At 42.2% G+C, this 13,093-nt stretch overlaps 1 protein-coding gene across 2 annotated transcripts in view; it reads left to right on the forward strand.

Moving 5' to 3' along the window:
- The window catches only part of SPAG1 (sperm associated antigen 1), a 69,165-nt gene that overhangs the window by 32,202 nt on the left and 23,870 nt on the right, over nt 1-13,093 (forward strand). For both annotated transcript variants that reach the window (XM_045077989.1, XM_045077990.1), the window contains 2 exons: nt 11,429-11,797; nt 12,089-12,188. In XM_045077989.1, the coding sequence (XP_044933924.1) occupies nt 11,429-11,797; nt 12,089-12,188 (469 nt within the window). The remainder of the gene's footprint in view (nt 1-11,428; nt 11,798-12,088; nt 12,189-13,093) is intronic.

The following is a 13,093-nucleotide window of genomic DNA, read 5'->3' on the forward strand; positions in this document are numbered from 1 at the left end:
AGATGGGAAAGGAAGAGAGGGCATCAAAGGAATGAAAAAGGGGGAAGTTAAAGTAAACAGTTTTTCAAGGATTGAAACTCATCTTTCAGACAGATTTTAAATAAATTCTGGCAACAAATATTGTTCTAAGGGTTTATATTTTATCTTAAGATATCAAGCCAAGTATCTTAAAGAAAATCATTTAATATCTTACCTGGGACAAAATACAGTATAAACTAGATCAGTTGATCCTATTTGTAAATTATTATTTAAAAATTTACACAGACTAAAAGTGGACTCTTTTGCTATACAGTTCTAACAGGTATAAAATCACATGACAGGATATAGAACAATTCCATCATGTCAAAGACTCCTACTTGCTCTTTTTTTTTTTTTTTAAAGATTTTATTTATTTATTTGACAGACAGAGATCACAAGTAGGCAGAGAGGCAAGGAGAGAGAGATGGGGAAGCAGACTCCCTGCCAAGCAGAGAGCCCAAGGCAGGCCTCAATCCCAGGAACCTGAAATCGTGACCTGAGCCGAAGGCAGAGGCTTAACCCACTGAGCCACCCAGGGCCCCCCTCCTTGCTCTTCTTATGGCCAAATTCTTTCCCCACCTGAAACCTTGGTAACCATTGGTCTGTCAAAATTCTTCAAATTTTGGGGGGGCTGGGAGGGCAACACAATTTTTCTCCCACAGGGACTGTTATGACAATTGTTAGACCACCTAGGACTTGTCCCAGAAGTCCTTGGGGATTTCTTTTTTTTTTTTTCTCACTCTCTCCATTAGTAAGCTTGAAAAGTTTCTATTGATCTATATTCAAATTCACCAATTTTTTAACTCTCTGATCCCAAATCTACTGTTGCTCCTATTCATTGAATTTTAAATTTTGGTAACTGTGTTTTTCCATTCTAAAATTTCCATTTAGTTCTTTTTTTGTTTGTTTGTTTGTTTTTTAATCTTTCAATTCTCTGCAGTTTTTAAACCCTTCTATCCACTTCAGGAGTGTTTGCCTTTATTTCTTGGAGCATGGTTATAATAGTCACTTAAAGGGTTTGATAATTCACATCTGTTTTAACTGGGGTCTGGTATTTCTTAATCATCTTTTCCCTTGCCAAATGTGGAGATTTTCTTTCTTCCTAGTTTATTAGATAGTTTTGTCCTGTATACTAGCAATTTTAAGTATTATGATATGCGATTTTCAGTCTTACTTAAATCTTATGGAGAATTTTTTTAGGCAGTTAATCAGTCTGGTTAGGTTTGGGTAACAGTTTTCCTGCCCGATTTCTGTGGACTGGGATTCTAATGTCAGTTTAGTTTCAGAACCTCTGCAGTGCTATTTGGATCTGTCCCATCTGTACACCACTCAGGGACCAGCCAGGGTCTGGGCAGTGGTCTTTCCCTGTAATTCACTTCTCAAAACATTTAGCATGATGTTTAGGGTCACTATGCAGACGGATTGCCTGGAGGGTGAGACCAGTTCATATGCAGTTGTTATCTTGAGTTTCCCCTTCTCTGTGATTCTTCCCCACTCCTTCTGGTGCCCAGAGGTTTTCCTTCCTCTTCCTCCAGCTAGAAAGGCAGACTTTTACTTTCCCCTTTCTACTGCACACTTCCCATGACCCTGTGTCTCCAGGATTGAGCAGCAAGAGGACAGAGAAGAACAGCAATGGGGACATTCTCGGGACCACAGTTTCTCCGACCAGAGATAAGGGTTTCTCTCCCTCCAGATTTTACATGTACCTACTGGCTGTCATGACCACTGCAGCTGATGTAGGATTAGCTGGGGGTTGGGATTGGACAGAAAGGAAAAACAAAACAAACAAAAAAGAAACCAAGATTTTGACACCAGCTCTGGGTTTTGGACAGCCTTTGGACCAGGATAGGAGATGACAGAGGAAAGAAAACGGAGCAGCTCACTGCTGGTCTGGTGGTATTTCAGGTTCTAGGCCTTTTTCCCAGCTAGCCTGCTACCATTTATTTTTCAGGGTCCTCCTGTGGCTATTCCATCAGTTCTGTCTCGGGTTTCTAGTTATATTGAAGGGGAGAGATGGGTAGAGTGTGTTTATTCCATTTTGACATAACTGCCTTTCTCATTACTATTTTTTTGAAGGATTAGCACATTTGAAGAACTACAGGTTGCTTAAATAGGTTATTTTATTTAATCCTCAAGGAAGCTGTAGCCCACACTTTTATACATTAGGCAATGAAAGCCTAGAAAGTTTCAGTTATTTGCCACATTTTCATGGGCTATTAATCACATGGCTAGGGTATGGGCCTAAACCTGTGTGACTCAAAGTCTGTCTCATAAAAGTGGGTAGTGGATGCCAACTAGGAAAGCATAGGTTCCATAAAATCCAAACTGAATGTCACCAGGCTGCCTTGTCAAACAAACATGTAATTTGGTGTTTATCTCCCTCGTGATCACTGGTATTGTACCAACAACACTTACCAGAAGCTGAACTTATGTTGAAGAGCAAGTGAGTTAAAGACTACTGTGATTATTTTTTATTTAAAAAAAAAAAAAAAGGAGCATAGGAACTGAATAGACAGTTTTCCAAAGAAGACATTCACATGGCCCATGGGTATAGGAAAAAGGTGCTCAACATCACTAATCATCAGGAAAATGCAAATCAAAACCACAATGAGATATCACCTCAAATGTGTTTGAATGGCTATCGTCAAGGAGATGGGAGATACAGGTGTTGGTGAGGATGTGGAGAAAAGCTAACGCCATGCACTGTGGGTGGGGATGCAAACTTTTGCAGTCACTATGAACAACAGTATAGAGGGTCCCTCACAAGATTAAATGCAGAGCTACCCTATGGTCCACCCATCCCATTTCTGGGTATATGTCCAAAAGAAATGAAAACACTGTCTTAAAGAGATATCTGCACCCCTGTGTTCATGTCAGCATTCTCAAGAGCCAAGACATGGTAATGGTGCAGGATTTCTTTTCCTTTGGTGCTCGCGGTTCTTGGTCATGCCACTTTGAATTATGAAGGGGTAGACCAGACAGAGTGGTGAGCAGCAAAGCAAGGTTTATTGAGCTCCCAAAGAGAGAGCTCCCAAAGAGAGAGGGGACCCGAGAGGGTTGCCACCAGAGTTTCTAAGTCTAGGGGTGTTTATGGGCTTGCTGGTGGGCTCTTTTAATCTGATTAACCCTCCACCTGGGCCTTTCATCCAATCAGGCTTTTGTCATCTATCTGTCACATGGGAAAGGGTGGAAGGCTCCATCCAGTGTGGTGTAAAATCCTTTTATGGGTGGTTTCCTCTTAGAGTGGGGAGCTATCCTTGTCTCTTCTTGCCTTTCTTCCAACTATCGTTCATCAGTAACAACCGTTAAGTGTCCTTCAGCAGATAAATGGAGACGGAAAATGTGAGACACATACTCACCTACACTAGAATATTAGGCGACAAAAAAGAAGGAAATCTGCTGTTTGCAAAAGCATGTGTGGACCTTTAGGACATTATGCTAAGTGAAATGAGTCAGGGAGAGATGAATACTGTGTGATCTTATATATGTGTAGAATCTAAAAAAATCCAAACTTGTAGAAATAGAGAGTAGAATGGTGGTTGCCAGAGGTGGATGTTTTGGGAGTAAGTTGGTTAAAGAGTACAAACTTTCACCCGTGAGTAAGTTTGGGGAAGGAAATGTACAGCATGGTGACTACAGTTAACACTATGATATTGATTACTGGAAAGTTGCTAAGAAAGTATATCTTAAATGTCCTCATTACAAAAAAAAGTTATGTGAGGTGATAGGTGTGCTAGGTAACCTTACTGTGGTAATCATTTTACAATACATATCTGTATCAGATCACCAAGTTGTACCCTTTAAATGTATACAGTGTTCCCTGTCACTTATATCTCAAAGCTGGAGGTGGGGGTGGAAATTCTAAAGGCCCTCCTCCCACAAACAGATAAACAGGAAAGGGCTAATCATTAAGCAATGAGTAATATTCTGTGATTAGAAAAGTGAGTCAGCAAAATTGTTGTGTAATATCATTTAATAGGTTGATGTTTCTCTCTGAGTCAGGTGTTAACCCTAACATCAAAACCACAGAGAAACAATGTTCCTGTTCAGATCTCCAAGCAGCCAGAGCTTTAAGAAAACCATTTCTTTTTTTCCTTTTTTTTTTTTGAGAGGGAGAGCATGTTGCTGGGTTGCTGGGTGGGGATCGGGGGAGCGGCAGAGGGGGGAAGAGAGAGAGAATCTTAAGCAGGCTCCAGCCCCAGCATAGAGCCAAACACAGGACTCCATCTCCTGACCCTGAGCAAAATCAAGAGCCGATGCTTTACCAACTGCGCACTACCCAGATGCCCCTAAGCGAATCATTTATGATCTTGGCATTTGTGCCCCTCAATAATTATTTTGTAGATTAAGGAATACATAAAAATATGTGAGATTCTGAAAAGAAAAATGTCTTGATAGGAATATAAATTTTAAGACTAGTTAGTTCCCTTTTATCAGGAAAGCAAATCAAAATTAGGTGGAATAAATGGCTGGAAGCCCAGAAGTAGTCCTTTTAAAGCGAAATGAAGTCAATAGGACTGTCTCATGCTCACCTCTACCAAGGTCCATTGTTAGAGGACATGTACAAAGAGGTCCTGGAGCCTTGGACAAGACAGGAGAAATGCAAGTCACTTTTAGGCAATCCTATTAAAGCCCAGAGGAAGGTTATCAGGATGGGGTCCTTGCATGTGTTTCCCCTTCCCACCACATTCCAAGAAAGAATTCTTGGTCATTATGGGGTATGGTGCAGGGAGCGCTGAAGCCCCTGGGAAAATGCAGCTTTGAGTGTTGTGTGAGCTCAGCTGATCACGCTGCTCCCCTGCCACCCGGGCTGGGCAGGCCCAGCTCATCCCGGCTAAGGTATGACGTAGTCGGTACAGTTGGTTAAATAGACACTGATCCCTGGCTCTGTATCAGGTACAGAGACAAGACAACTGACACTTGTCCTCCTAGGGACTCATCTGAAGGAATACCTATTTGCCAGGCTGATTAGACCCAAGGATTTGAGTTCCTGGGCTTTCTTGGGAACTCCCCATCACGTTGAGTTTTCCTTCCCTAGTGGAGAGCACTGAGAGCATCAGTGTACCACTAGCTGTCAGAGACTTTGGTGTTTATTCTGTCTTCTTACAGAGTCTGGGAGAAGTAATCACAGGAAAGTAAGCATCTAACCTCCCTTGTTCTGCTGATGCTTAATCCCTACTTAAAAATGAAATATAAGAAGATTAAGTAGTAACTTGCAAGCTGAAGAATAAAATAAAGTTATTTCTCTTGTCTATGTCAATTCTTTGGGGGGATCAGGAAGGTGGAAGGGTAGGGATTTCCAGGAGTTAAAACAGTAGATAAAATCAGGCGCCTGGGTGGCTCAGTGGGTTAAAGCCCCTGCCTTCGGCTCAGGTCATGTTTCCAGGGTCCTGGGATTGAGCCCCTGTATTGGGCTTTCTGCTCAGCAGGGAGTCTGCTTCCCTTCCTCTCTCTTTGCGGGCCTCTCTGCCTACTTGTGATCTCTGTCAAATAAATTAATAAAATCTTTTTAAAAAATAGATAAAATCATGAAAAGAAAGGTGAATGATGTTGACTGGAAAAGTGAAAAACCAGGGGCGCTCTGGGTGGCTCAGTTGGTTGGGCATCTTCCTTTGGCTCAGGTTGTGATCCCAGGATTTTGGGATTGAACTCCGCAGGGAGCCTGCTTCTCCTGCTGCTCCCCCTGCTTATGCTCTCTCTCTCTGTTAAATAAATAAAATCTTAAAAAAAAAAAAAGTAAATAATGAATACTGTTATGCTGAAAATAAATAAAAAATAAATTTAAAAAAAAGTTCATTTACAAAAAAAAAAGCACACACACAAAAATAAAACAACAACAACAAAAAAAAGTAAAAAAAAATACAAGTGAAAAACCATTATCAGTGAGATGCTATAAAAAAATTAAAAGGTAAATGATAAACTAGGACAAATGGCAAGGGGTCAATAACCTTAAAATACGAAGAGCTTTTACAAAATAATAAGAAAATGTTAAAAGAGCCCAGTACGAAAATGAACAAAGCATATGAACAATTAATCACTAATGGAGAAATTAAATGATCAACAAATTTTGTATTGCTAACAAAAAAAAGAAAATTAAAGGTAGATTTTTTTTTCTCTCCCATCAAATTGACCTAGATGGGGGATTAAAAAAAAAAAAAACCTACAAACAACAGTAAAGTATCCTTTGTTGGTGGCGCCTGGGTGGCTCAGTGGGTTAAGCCGCTGCCTTCGGCTCAGGTCATGATCTCAGAGTCCTGGGATCGAGCCCCGCATGGGGCTCTCTGCTCAGCAGGGAGCCTGCTTCCTCCCCTCTCTCTCTGCCTGCCTCTCTGCCTGCTTGTGATCTCTCTCTGTCAAATAAATAAATAAAATCTTTAAAAAAAAAAAAAAAAAAAAGTATCCTTTGTTGTCAAGAGTAAAATGGAAAAACAGAAAAGAAAAAAAAAAGAGTAAAGTAAAATAAGCATTCTTTTTTTTAATTGAGATATAATCCATATTTCATAAATTCACCCTTTTCAAATTTAGTGGATTTTAATATATTCACAAGGTTGTACAACCATCACTACCGTCTAATCCTGGGATATTTTTATCATCACAAAAAGACATCTCATACCCACTAACCGTCACATCCATCACCCTCCTTTAATCTACTTTCTGTCTCTGTGGCTTTGCCTCTGCTGAGAATCTCATATAAATGGAAACATAACATATGAGGCATTTTGTGTCTGGCTCCTTTAACTGATCATAATTTTTTAAAAAGATTTTATTTATTTATTTGACAGAGATCACAAGTAGGCAGAGAGGCAGGCAGAGAGAGAGGGGGAAGCAGGCTCCCCACTGAGCAGAGAGCCCAATGCGGGGCTCGATCCCAGGACCCTGGGATCATGACCTGAGCCAAAGGCAGAGACTTTAACCCACTGAGCAACCCAGGCACCCCTCACAAGCATAATATTTTTAAGGTTCATCCATGTTGCTGCATGTATTGGTACTTTATTCCTTTTTATTGACAAATAATACCCCATTGCATGGATAATACCACATTTTCTCCATCTGTTGATGGACACTTGGCTTATCACCACTTTTTTGGCTCTTCTGAATAATGTGGCTATGAAATTCATGTACAAGTTTTGTGTGTGTGCATGTTTTTAATTTTCTTGGGTATATAACTAGGAGTAGAATGCTGGGTTATTTGGTAAATAACTCTTGTTTAGCTTCTTGAGGAACTTCCAGGCTGTTTTCCAAAATGGCTACACCATTTTATAGTCCCACCAACAATATATGAGGATTTGAATTCCTCCACATTCTTGCAAATGCTTGCTATGGGTTGCCATTTTGATTATAGCCATTATAGTGGGTGTGAAGCGGCAACTCCTATAGTTTTGATTTGCATTTTTCTAATGACTTATTACGTTAACCATTTTTATGTGTGTATTATTATTTTTATTTGTGTATCTTCTTTAGAGGAATGCTTATTCAAGTCCTTTGCCCATTTAAGAATTAGCTTGTCTTTTTATAGTTCCATTATGAATATACTTTATATAATCTGGATACTAGACTCTTGCAGGTAAGATATATGACTTGCACATAATTTCCCCCTTTCTGTGGGTTGTGTTTTTATTTGCTTAATAATATCCATGTATGCAAAGTTTTAAAATTTGATGGAGTTCAGTTTATTTTTCTCTTTTCTTGCCTGTGACTTCAGTGTGCTAAATAAAAATCCATCATCAAATCCAAGGGCATGTAGATTTACCCCCATGTTGTCTTCTAAGAATTTTGTGGTTTTAGTTCTTATAGTTAGGCCACTGACTTATTTTGATTGATTGAGGTAGGAAGGAGTCCAACTTAGCTTTTTCTTCAGCATGTAAAAATCTGGTTGTCCCAACACCATTTGTTAGCCTCTGCTTTTCCCACTGAATGGACTTGACATCCTTGTCAAGAATCAACTGGCCATAGATGTATGGGCTTATAGAATCTCGGTTCTATTCTGTTGGCCTTGATGTCTATCCTTAGGTCAGCACCACACTGTTTTGGTTACTGAAGCTTTTAGTAAATTTTGAAATCAGAAGTGTAAATCCTTTGGTTTTGTTATTCTTTTTCAAGATTGTTTTGATTACTCTGGACCCCTTAAATTCCATATGAATTTGAGAATCTCCTTTTCCATTTTTGCATAAAAGCCTATAGAAATGTGATAGGGGATTATGTCAGATCTGTAAATCACTTTGGATATCTTTACACTAAGCCTTCCTATCTATGATCAAGAGATATCTTTTCATTTACTGGTTTTTATCCAGTAATTTATAGTTTTTTACATACAAGTCTTTCACCTCCTTGGTTAAATGTATCCTTAAATATTTTATTCATCTGGATGCTACTGTATATGGAATTGCTTTTGTAATTTTCAGATTGTTCATTGCTGGTGTATCTTGTACCCTGAAACTGCTGAATTTGCTTTTTAGCCCTAGTAGTAGTAGCAGTAGTAGTTGTGTGTGTGTATGTGTGTATGTGTATTCTTTAGGATTATATATACCCCCAAATATAAACACATACACATAGACACACCCATATATATAATATAAAATATATGTAATAATCATGTTATCTATTAATAAATAGTTTTACTTCTTCCCTTCCAATATGGATGCTTTTTTATTGTATTTTTTTTTCTTCCTAATTGATCAGGCTACAACTTCCAGTATAATGTTGAGTTGCAGTGGTGAAGACAGCATCCCTGTCTTGTTCTTGAGCTTTAGGGGAAAGCTTTGGGAATTTTACCATTGAGTATGATGATGTTGATTGGGTTTTTCATGAATGTAGTTTATCATGTTGAGAAATTTCACTTGTTTCTAGTTTTCTGTTTTTTATCATGAAAGGGTGTTGGCTTTTGTCAAATGCCTATTCAGTGTCAGTTAAGGTCATGTGGTTTCCCCCCCCCCCTTATTCTATTAATGTGGTGTGTTCTATGATTTTGCACTGTTGAACTACTTCCTGGGATAAATCCCACTTGGTCATGGTGTATAGTCCTTGTACTATGCTCTTGGATTCAGTTTGCTAGTGTTTTGTTGGGTATTTTTGCATCTACCAACTACTCAAGCTACTGAAGCCTACTGAACTAAATCCTCATGGCTTTAGATCTAATGGTCGTTGGTAGGCCTTAGGCAGCTGAGGCTGCTGGCCATCCCTTCCTTTGATACTTAACTATTGTTGACTCCCTCCTCCCTAAAATATTCTTTCTTGGTTTCTGAGGCAGTACTCCCTCCTGGGCTTTCTCTCATTTCTAGATACTCCTCCATCTCCATTGAAGATTTTTCTTATTATCATTCTTTATGTGTTAGTATTTCTTAGGGATCCTTCCGGAGATCTCAGTGACCTCTTCCACACCCAGACTCTAATGATCCTATTTATATCAGCAACTCCCAAGTCAACTGAGACTTATCTGAAGACTCAAGATAGGCCACACCTCTGAACTGCATTTAGAGCCACCTTCTGAACAACTCTTCTGGAATGTCCCACAGGTAGTACAGTACATGCCAGGACTCACAGGTCTTTCAGGATCAGGCTTTGGCTTACCTTTAGAGACTATCAGAGTTGTTCAAGGACATCTCAGTCTTAAGGAGAGAGGTATGGCTTTTAGTTAATTTTGGTTCATTTCATTTGAATTCCGTAAACCAGTTATGCTGATTTCTAGCTCTCTTGGCTCTGGGACAGCCCTTAGCTTTTCCCTTCTGTCTTTGTTGCCTCATTTATAAAGTGGGGGAGATAATACTAGGTGTAAGGATTACACCTAGTATAATGGAAAATGGTATATGTAAAGATCTTGACCCATATGATGTTCTAAATGATCTGCAGCTCTTTAGTAACAGTACTGGTAAGATGTGAGGGGATAACATACAAAGGAGTGGAGAATAATACTAAATTGTCTATTGTTTTTGCTGACAGGAATCTGTGCTTTCATCTGTTTTTATGCTGGGTGGGGACTTGAGCAGCAGATACCAGACAAAGAAGACTGGAGTCTTGCTCTGATAATCCTACTGGTTCCAATCTGGGGATTTATTGTTATAACAAGATCTTTTTATTGCTTTCATAATGAAGCCTCTTTTGTTTATTACACTATATAGAAACTCATATTTACTAATTTGTGTGTTTTTATATTGAATGATTGCCTTAGGTTGACCATCCACTGATTTTCATTTAAATACTGGTGGTTTTCAATTCTCCTTGTCCTTGTGGTTCAAATCCTGGCTTTACCACTCCTGAAACACAGTGGAAAATACATCCACTAAAAAATCAGATTAGAGGGGCTGGCTTAGTTGGGCTCAGTGGTGCGGTCTGCCACTCTTGATCTCCAGGTCTTGAATTCAAGCCCTGTGTTTGGCATGGAGCCTACTTTAAAAAGAAATCAGATTAGAATTTGTTGGCAGTCTCTGTACCTAAGTGTATTTTTTTTTTTAAGATTTTATTTATTTATTTGACAGACAGACGGATCACAAGTAGGCAGAGAGGCAGGCAGAGAGAGAGAGGGAAGCAGGTTCCCTGCTGAGCAGAGAGCCTGATGCTGCTCAATTTCAGGACCCTGAGATCATGACCTGAGCCAAAGGCAAAGGCTTTAACGCACTGAGCCATCCAGGTGCCCCATGTACTTAGGTGTTTTTTAACAGTGCTGTGAAATAACTGCCTTGTTTTAAATATTGGTAAGACACCTATCCGTGAAATATTTATACATCATTTTCATATTTAAAAATAATAGTTTCAGTAATCAGTTATTAAAGCTATGATTAATGCCTGAAGTCTTTCGATCAAGATCAAAGGAATTTAAGCTTGAGTAAGGTATTGTAATGGATGTTTTTTAAGGCTCACTTAAAAAACTTGGGGCCTATATTATGTAATTTCTTTGCTAAATTCATTTAAAAAGACTTAACTCACTTGGATTTTATATCACTTTCAAATTATCTTTTTCTCCCAGTTCTTTAACATAAGAAAAAGGGCACCCCGTTCTTGGGTGCAATGATCGTACTCAAGGTTTGGTAACTTCATGCACTCATAAATCGGAAATGGGAGAAAGGTACGTTTTTGTAAGCTGTACCTGCCACGGATTCTTGGACTCAGGGAATGATTCTGAGGAGCCGTGCTCGCGTCCCAAGCCCATCGGCGTTCAACCAGTTAACTACGGGGTGGCTCGGTGCGCGGCCCGGGGAGCGCAAGGCCCCGCACTCGGCCCCGCGGCAGACGTGCCCCTGGAGGTGCCGGGAACAGCGCTGCCCCGCCCGCGGGGGCGGTGCCCGCCGGGCCTCCGCCGCGACCCGCCCCCGCGAGCGCTGCAACGCGCGTCTGCGCCGGGCTCCCCCGCGGCCGCCGCGGTAGGTAGTTTCTCCTGATGATGCAAACACTCGCTTCCCGCATCCACTTCCCACAGAGGCCGCGGAGCCGGCGGGACCCGGGAGCGCCGCCGAGCCGCGCGCCATGGGCAACATCCAGAAGAAGCTGACCGGCAAAAGCGAGGGCGGCAAGCGGCCCGAGAAGGGCGCGCCGCGGCGGGGTCGGACGCCCGGGGCCGGCGCGGACAAGCGGGGCCGTCTGCGGGCCCCAGCGGCGGCGGGCAGCGGGCGGGGCGCCGGGGACCCCGCTGCCGCCGCCGCCGCCGCCGCCCCCGCGGGCCCGGTTCCCGCCGCCGCGCTCGGCCCCGCGGACCTGAAGAGCCAGGGCAACGAGCTGTTCAAAAGCGGCCAGTTCGCCGAGGCGGCCCTCAAGTACTCGGCGGCGGTCGCGCAGCTGGAGCCCGCAGGTAGGCGAGGGGCGGCCGCCCGGATGACAGGCGCTCGCGCTGGTGCGGACGGGGCCCAGCGCGCGGTGGGACGGCCCCGGGCGAGCGGCACCCTGGAACGCGCAGCACGTGCCCGGGCGGGGCGCGTCTGCGTCTGCGTCCGTCCCTCGCGGGCTCGCCCTCTGCGGCCACTGCGGGCACCGGGCGGCCTGTGGGACCGCAGTGCCCCCCGGAGACCTCAGGCGTCCGCCTGCTGCGGAGCCGGGATTGCGCTAATGGATTTTAACCGTGTTTAATGAACTGTGATTTTAGGAAGCGGAAATGCAGAGGATCTAAGTATCTTATATTCAAATAGAGCGGCGTGTTACCTAAAAGAAGGAAACTGCAGCGGCTGCATTCAAGACTGTAACAGGTAAACGGCGCGTTTTCAGGTTTGTCAGCAGTGTGATGAATGAATGCAGTATTTCATTGCTTAATGAATTTTCTGCAGGAATCTAACTTCTTAGAGACTTTAAAGACATGTTAATTGAATTCTACATAAAAATGATAAATTTTTCTCCTTCATATATACGAATACAATTAATAGAAGACTGCGAACTCTTTTCATTTCCACAGCCACCACCTTAATCCATGCTCTTTTCAGGTTAGTTCTAGATTTTGGAGAAGCCTTGCATCTAGTCTCTTTGGCTCCTCCACTGTAGCATCAGAACAACTTTTCCTGAAGCATTATTTTTGTGGTTCAAACAGGTATTCCGTGGCTCAGTGTGGTGTTGCAGAGAATTATAAGCTCCTCTTACAACTTGACCCCCCCCCCCCGCCCCAAGCTTTCTGCTCTCATTTGGGCCACTGTGATGCCCTCTGCCCACGTTTGCCTTCTGAAATCCCTGCTCAGTTGCCGCCTCTTCTTTGCCTTCCTGGTCACCTCAGGCTCCCTGGTCCCCTGCATGGCTCTAACCGGTACACTATCACTCTCACACCTGTGGGTACTTGCGTTGTCCACTACACTGGATTTTCAGCTCCGTGAAGTCAGGACCCATGTTTCAGACAGCTTTGCATCCCTCAAGCACTGTAGGCAACCATGGTACTCAACAAGTTACATACTGAGGTTGGTGAATGTATTTACATGAAAAATTTGTTCTCTTCCACCATCAAGTAGTAAGCCTGTTTCAGAAATCCTTTGGAAAGAAGCTACTAGTAGTGCATCTAAAAAATAAGTTGTGTGTTCTGGCTTGACCCTCACAGTCCTGGTTTACTCTTCTTGTCTGGCAAATTACTAACATCTCCCCTTTTCACTCTCAGAAGCCCTAGGTTGAACAA

This window comes from Mustela putorius, unplaced genomic scaffold (genome assembly GCF_011764305.1).
Source record: "Mustela putorius furo isolate JIRA1106 unplaced genomic scaffold, ASM1176430v1.1 tig00000228_pilon_pilon_pilon, whole genome shotgun sequence".
NCBI lineage: Eukaryota > Metazoa > Chordata > Mammalia > Carnivora > Mustelidae > Mustela > Mustela putorius.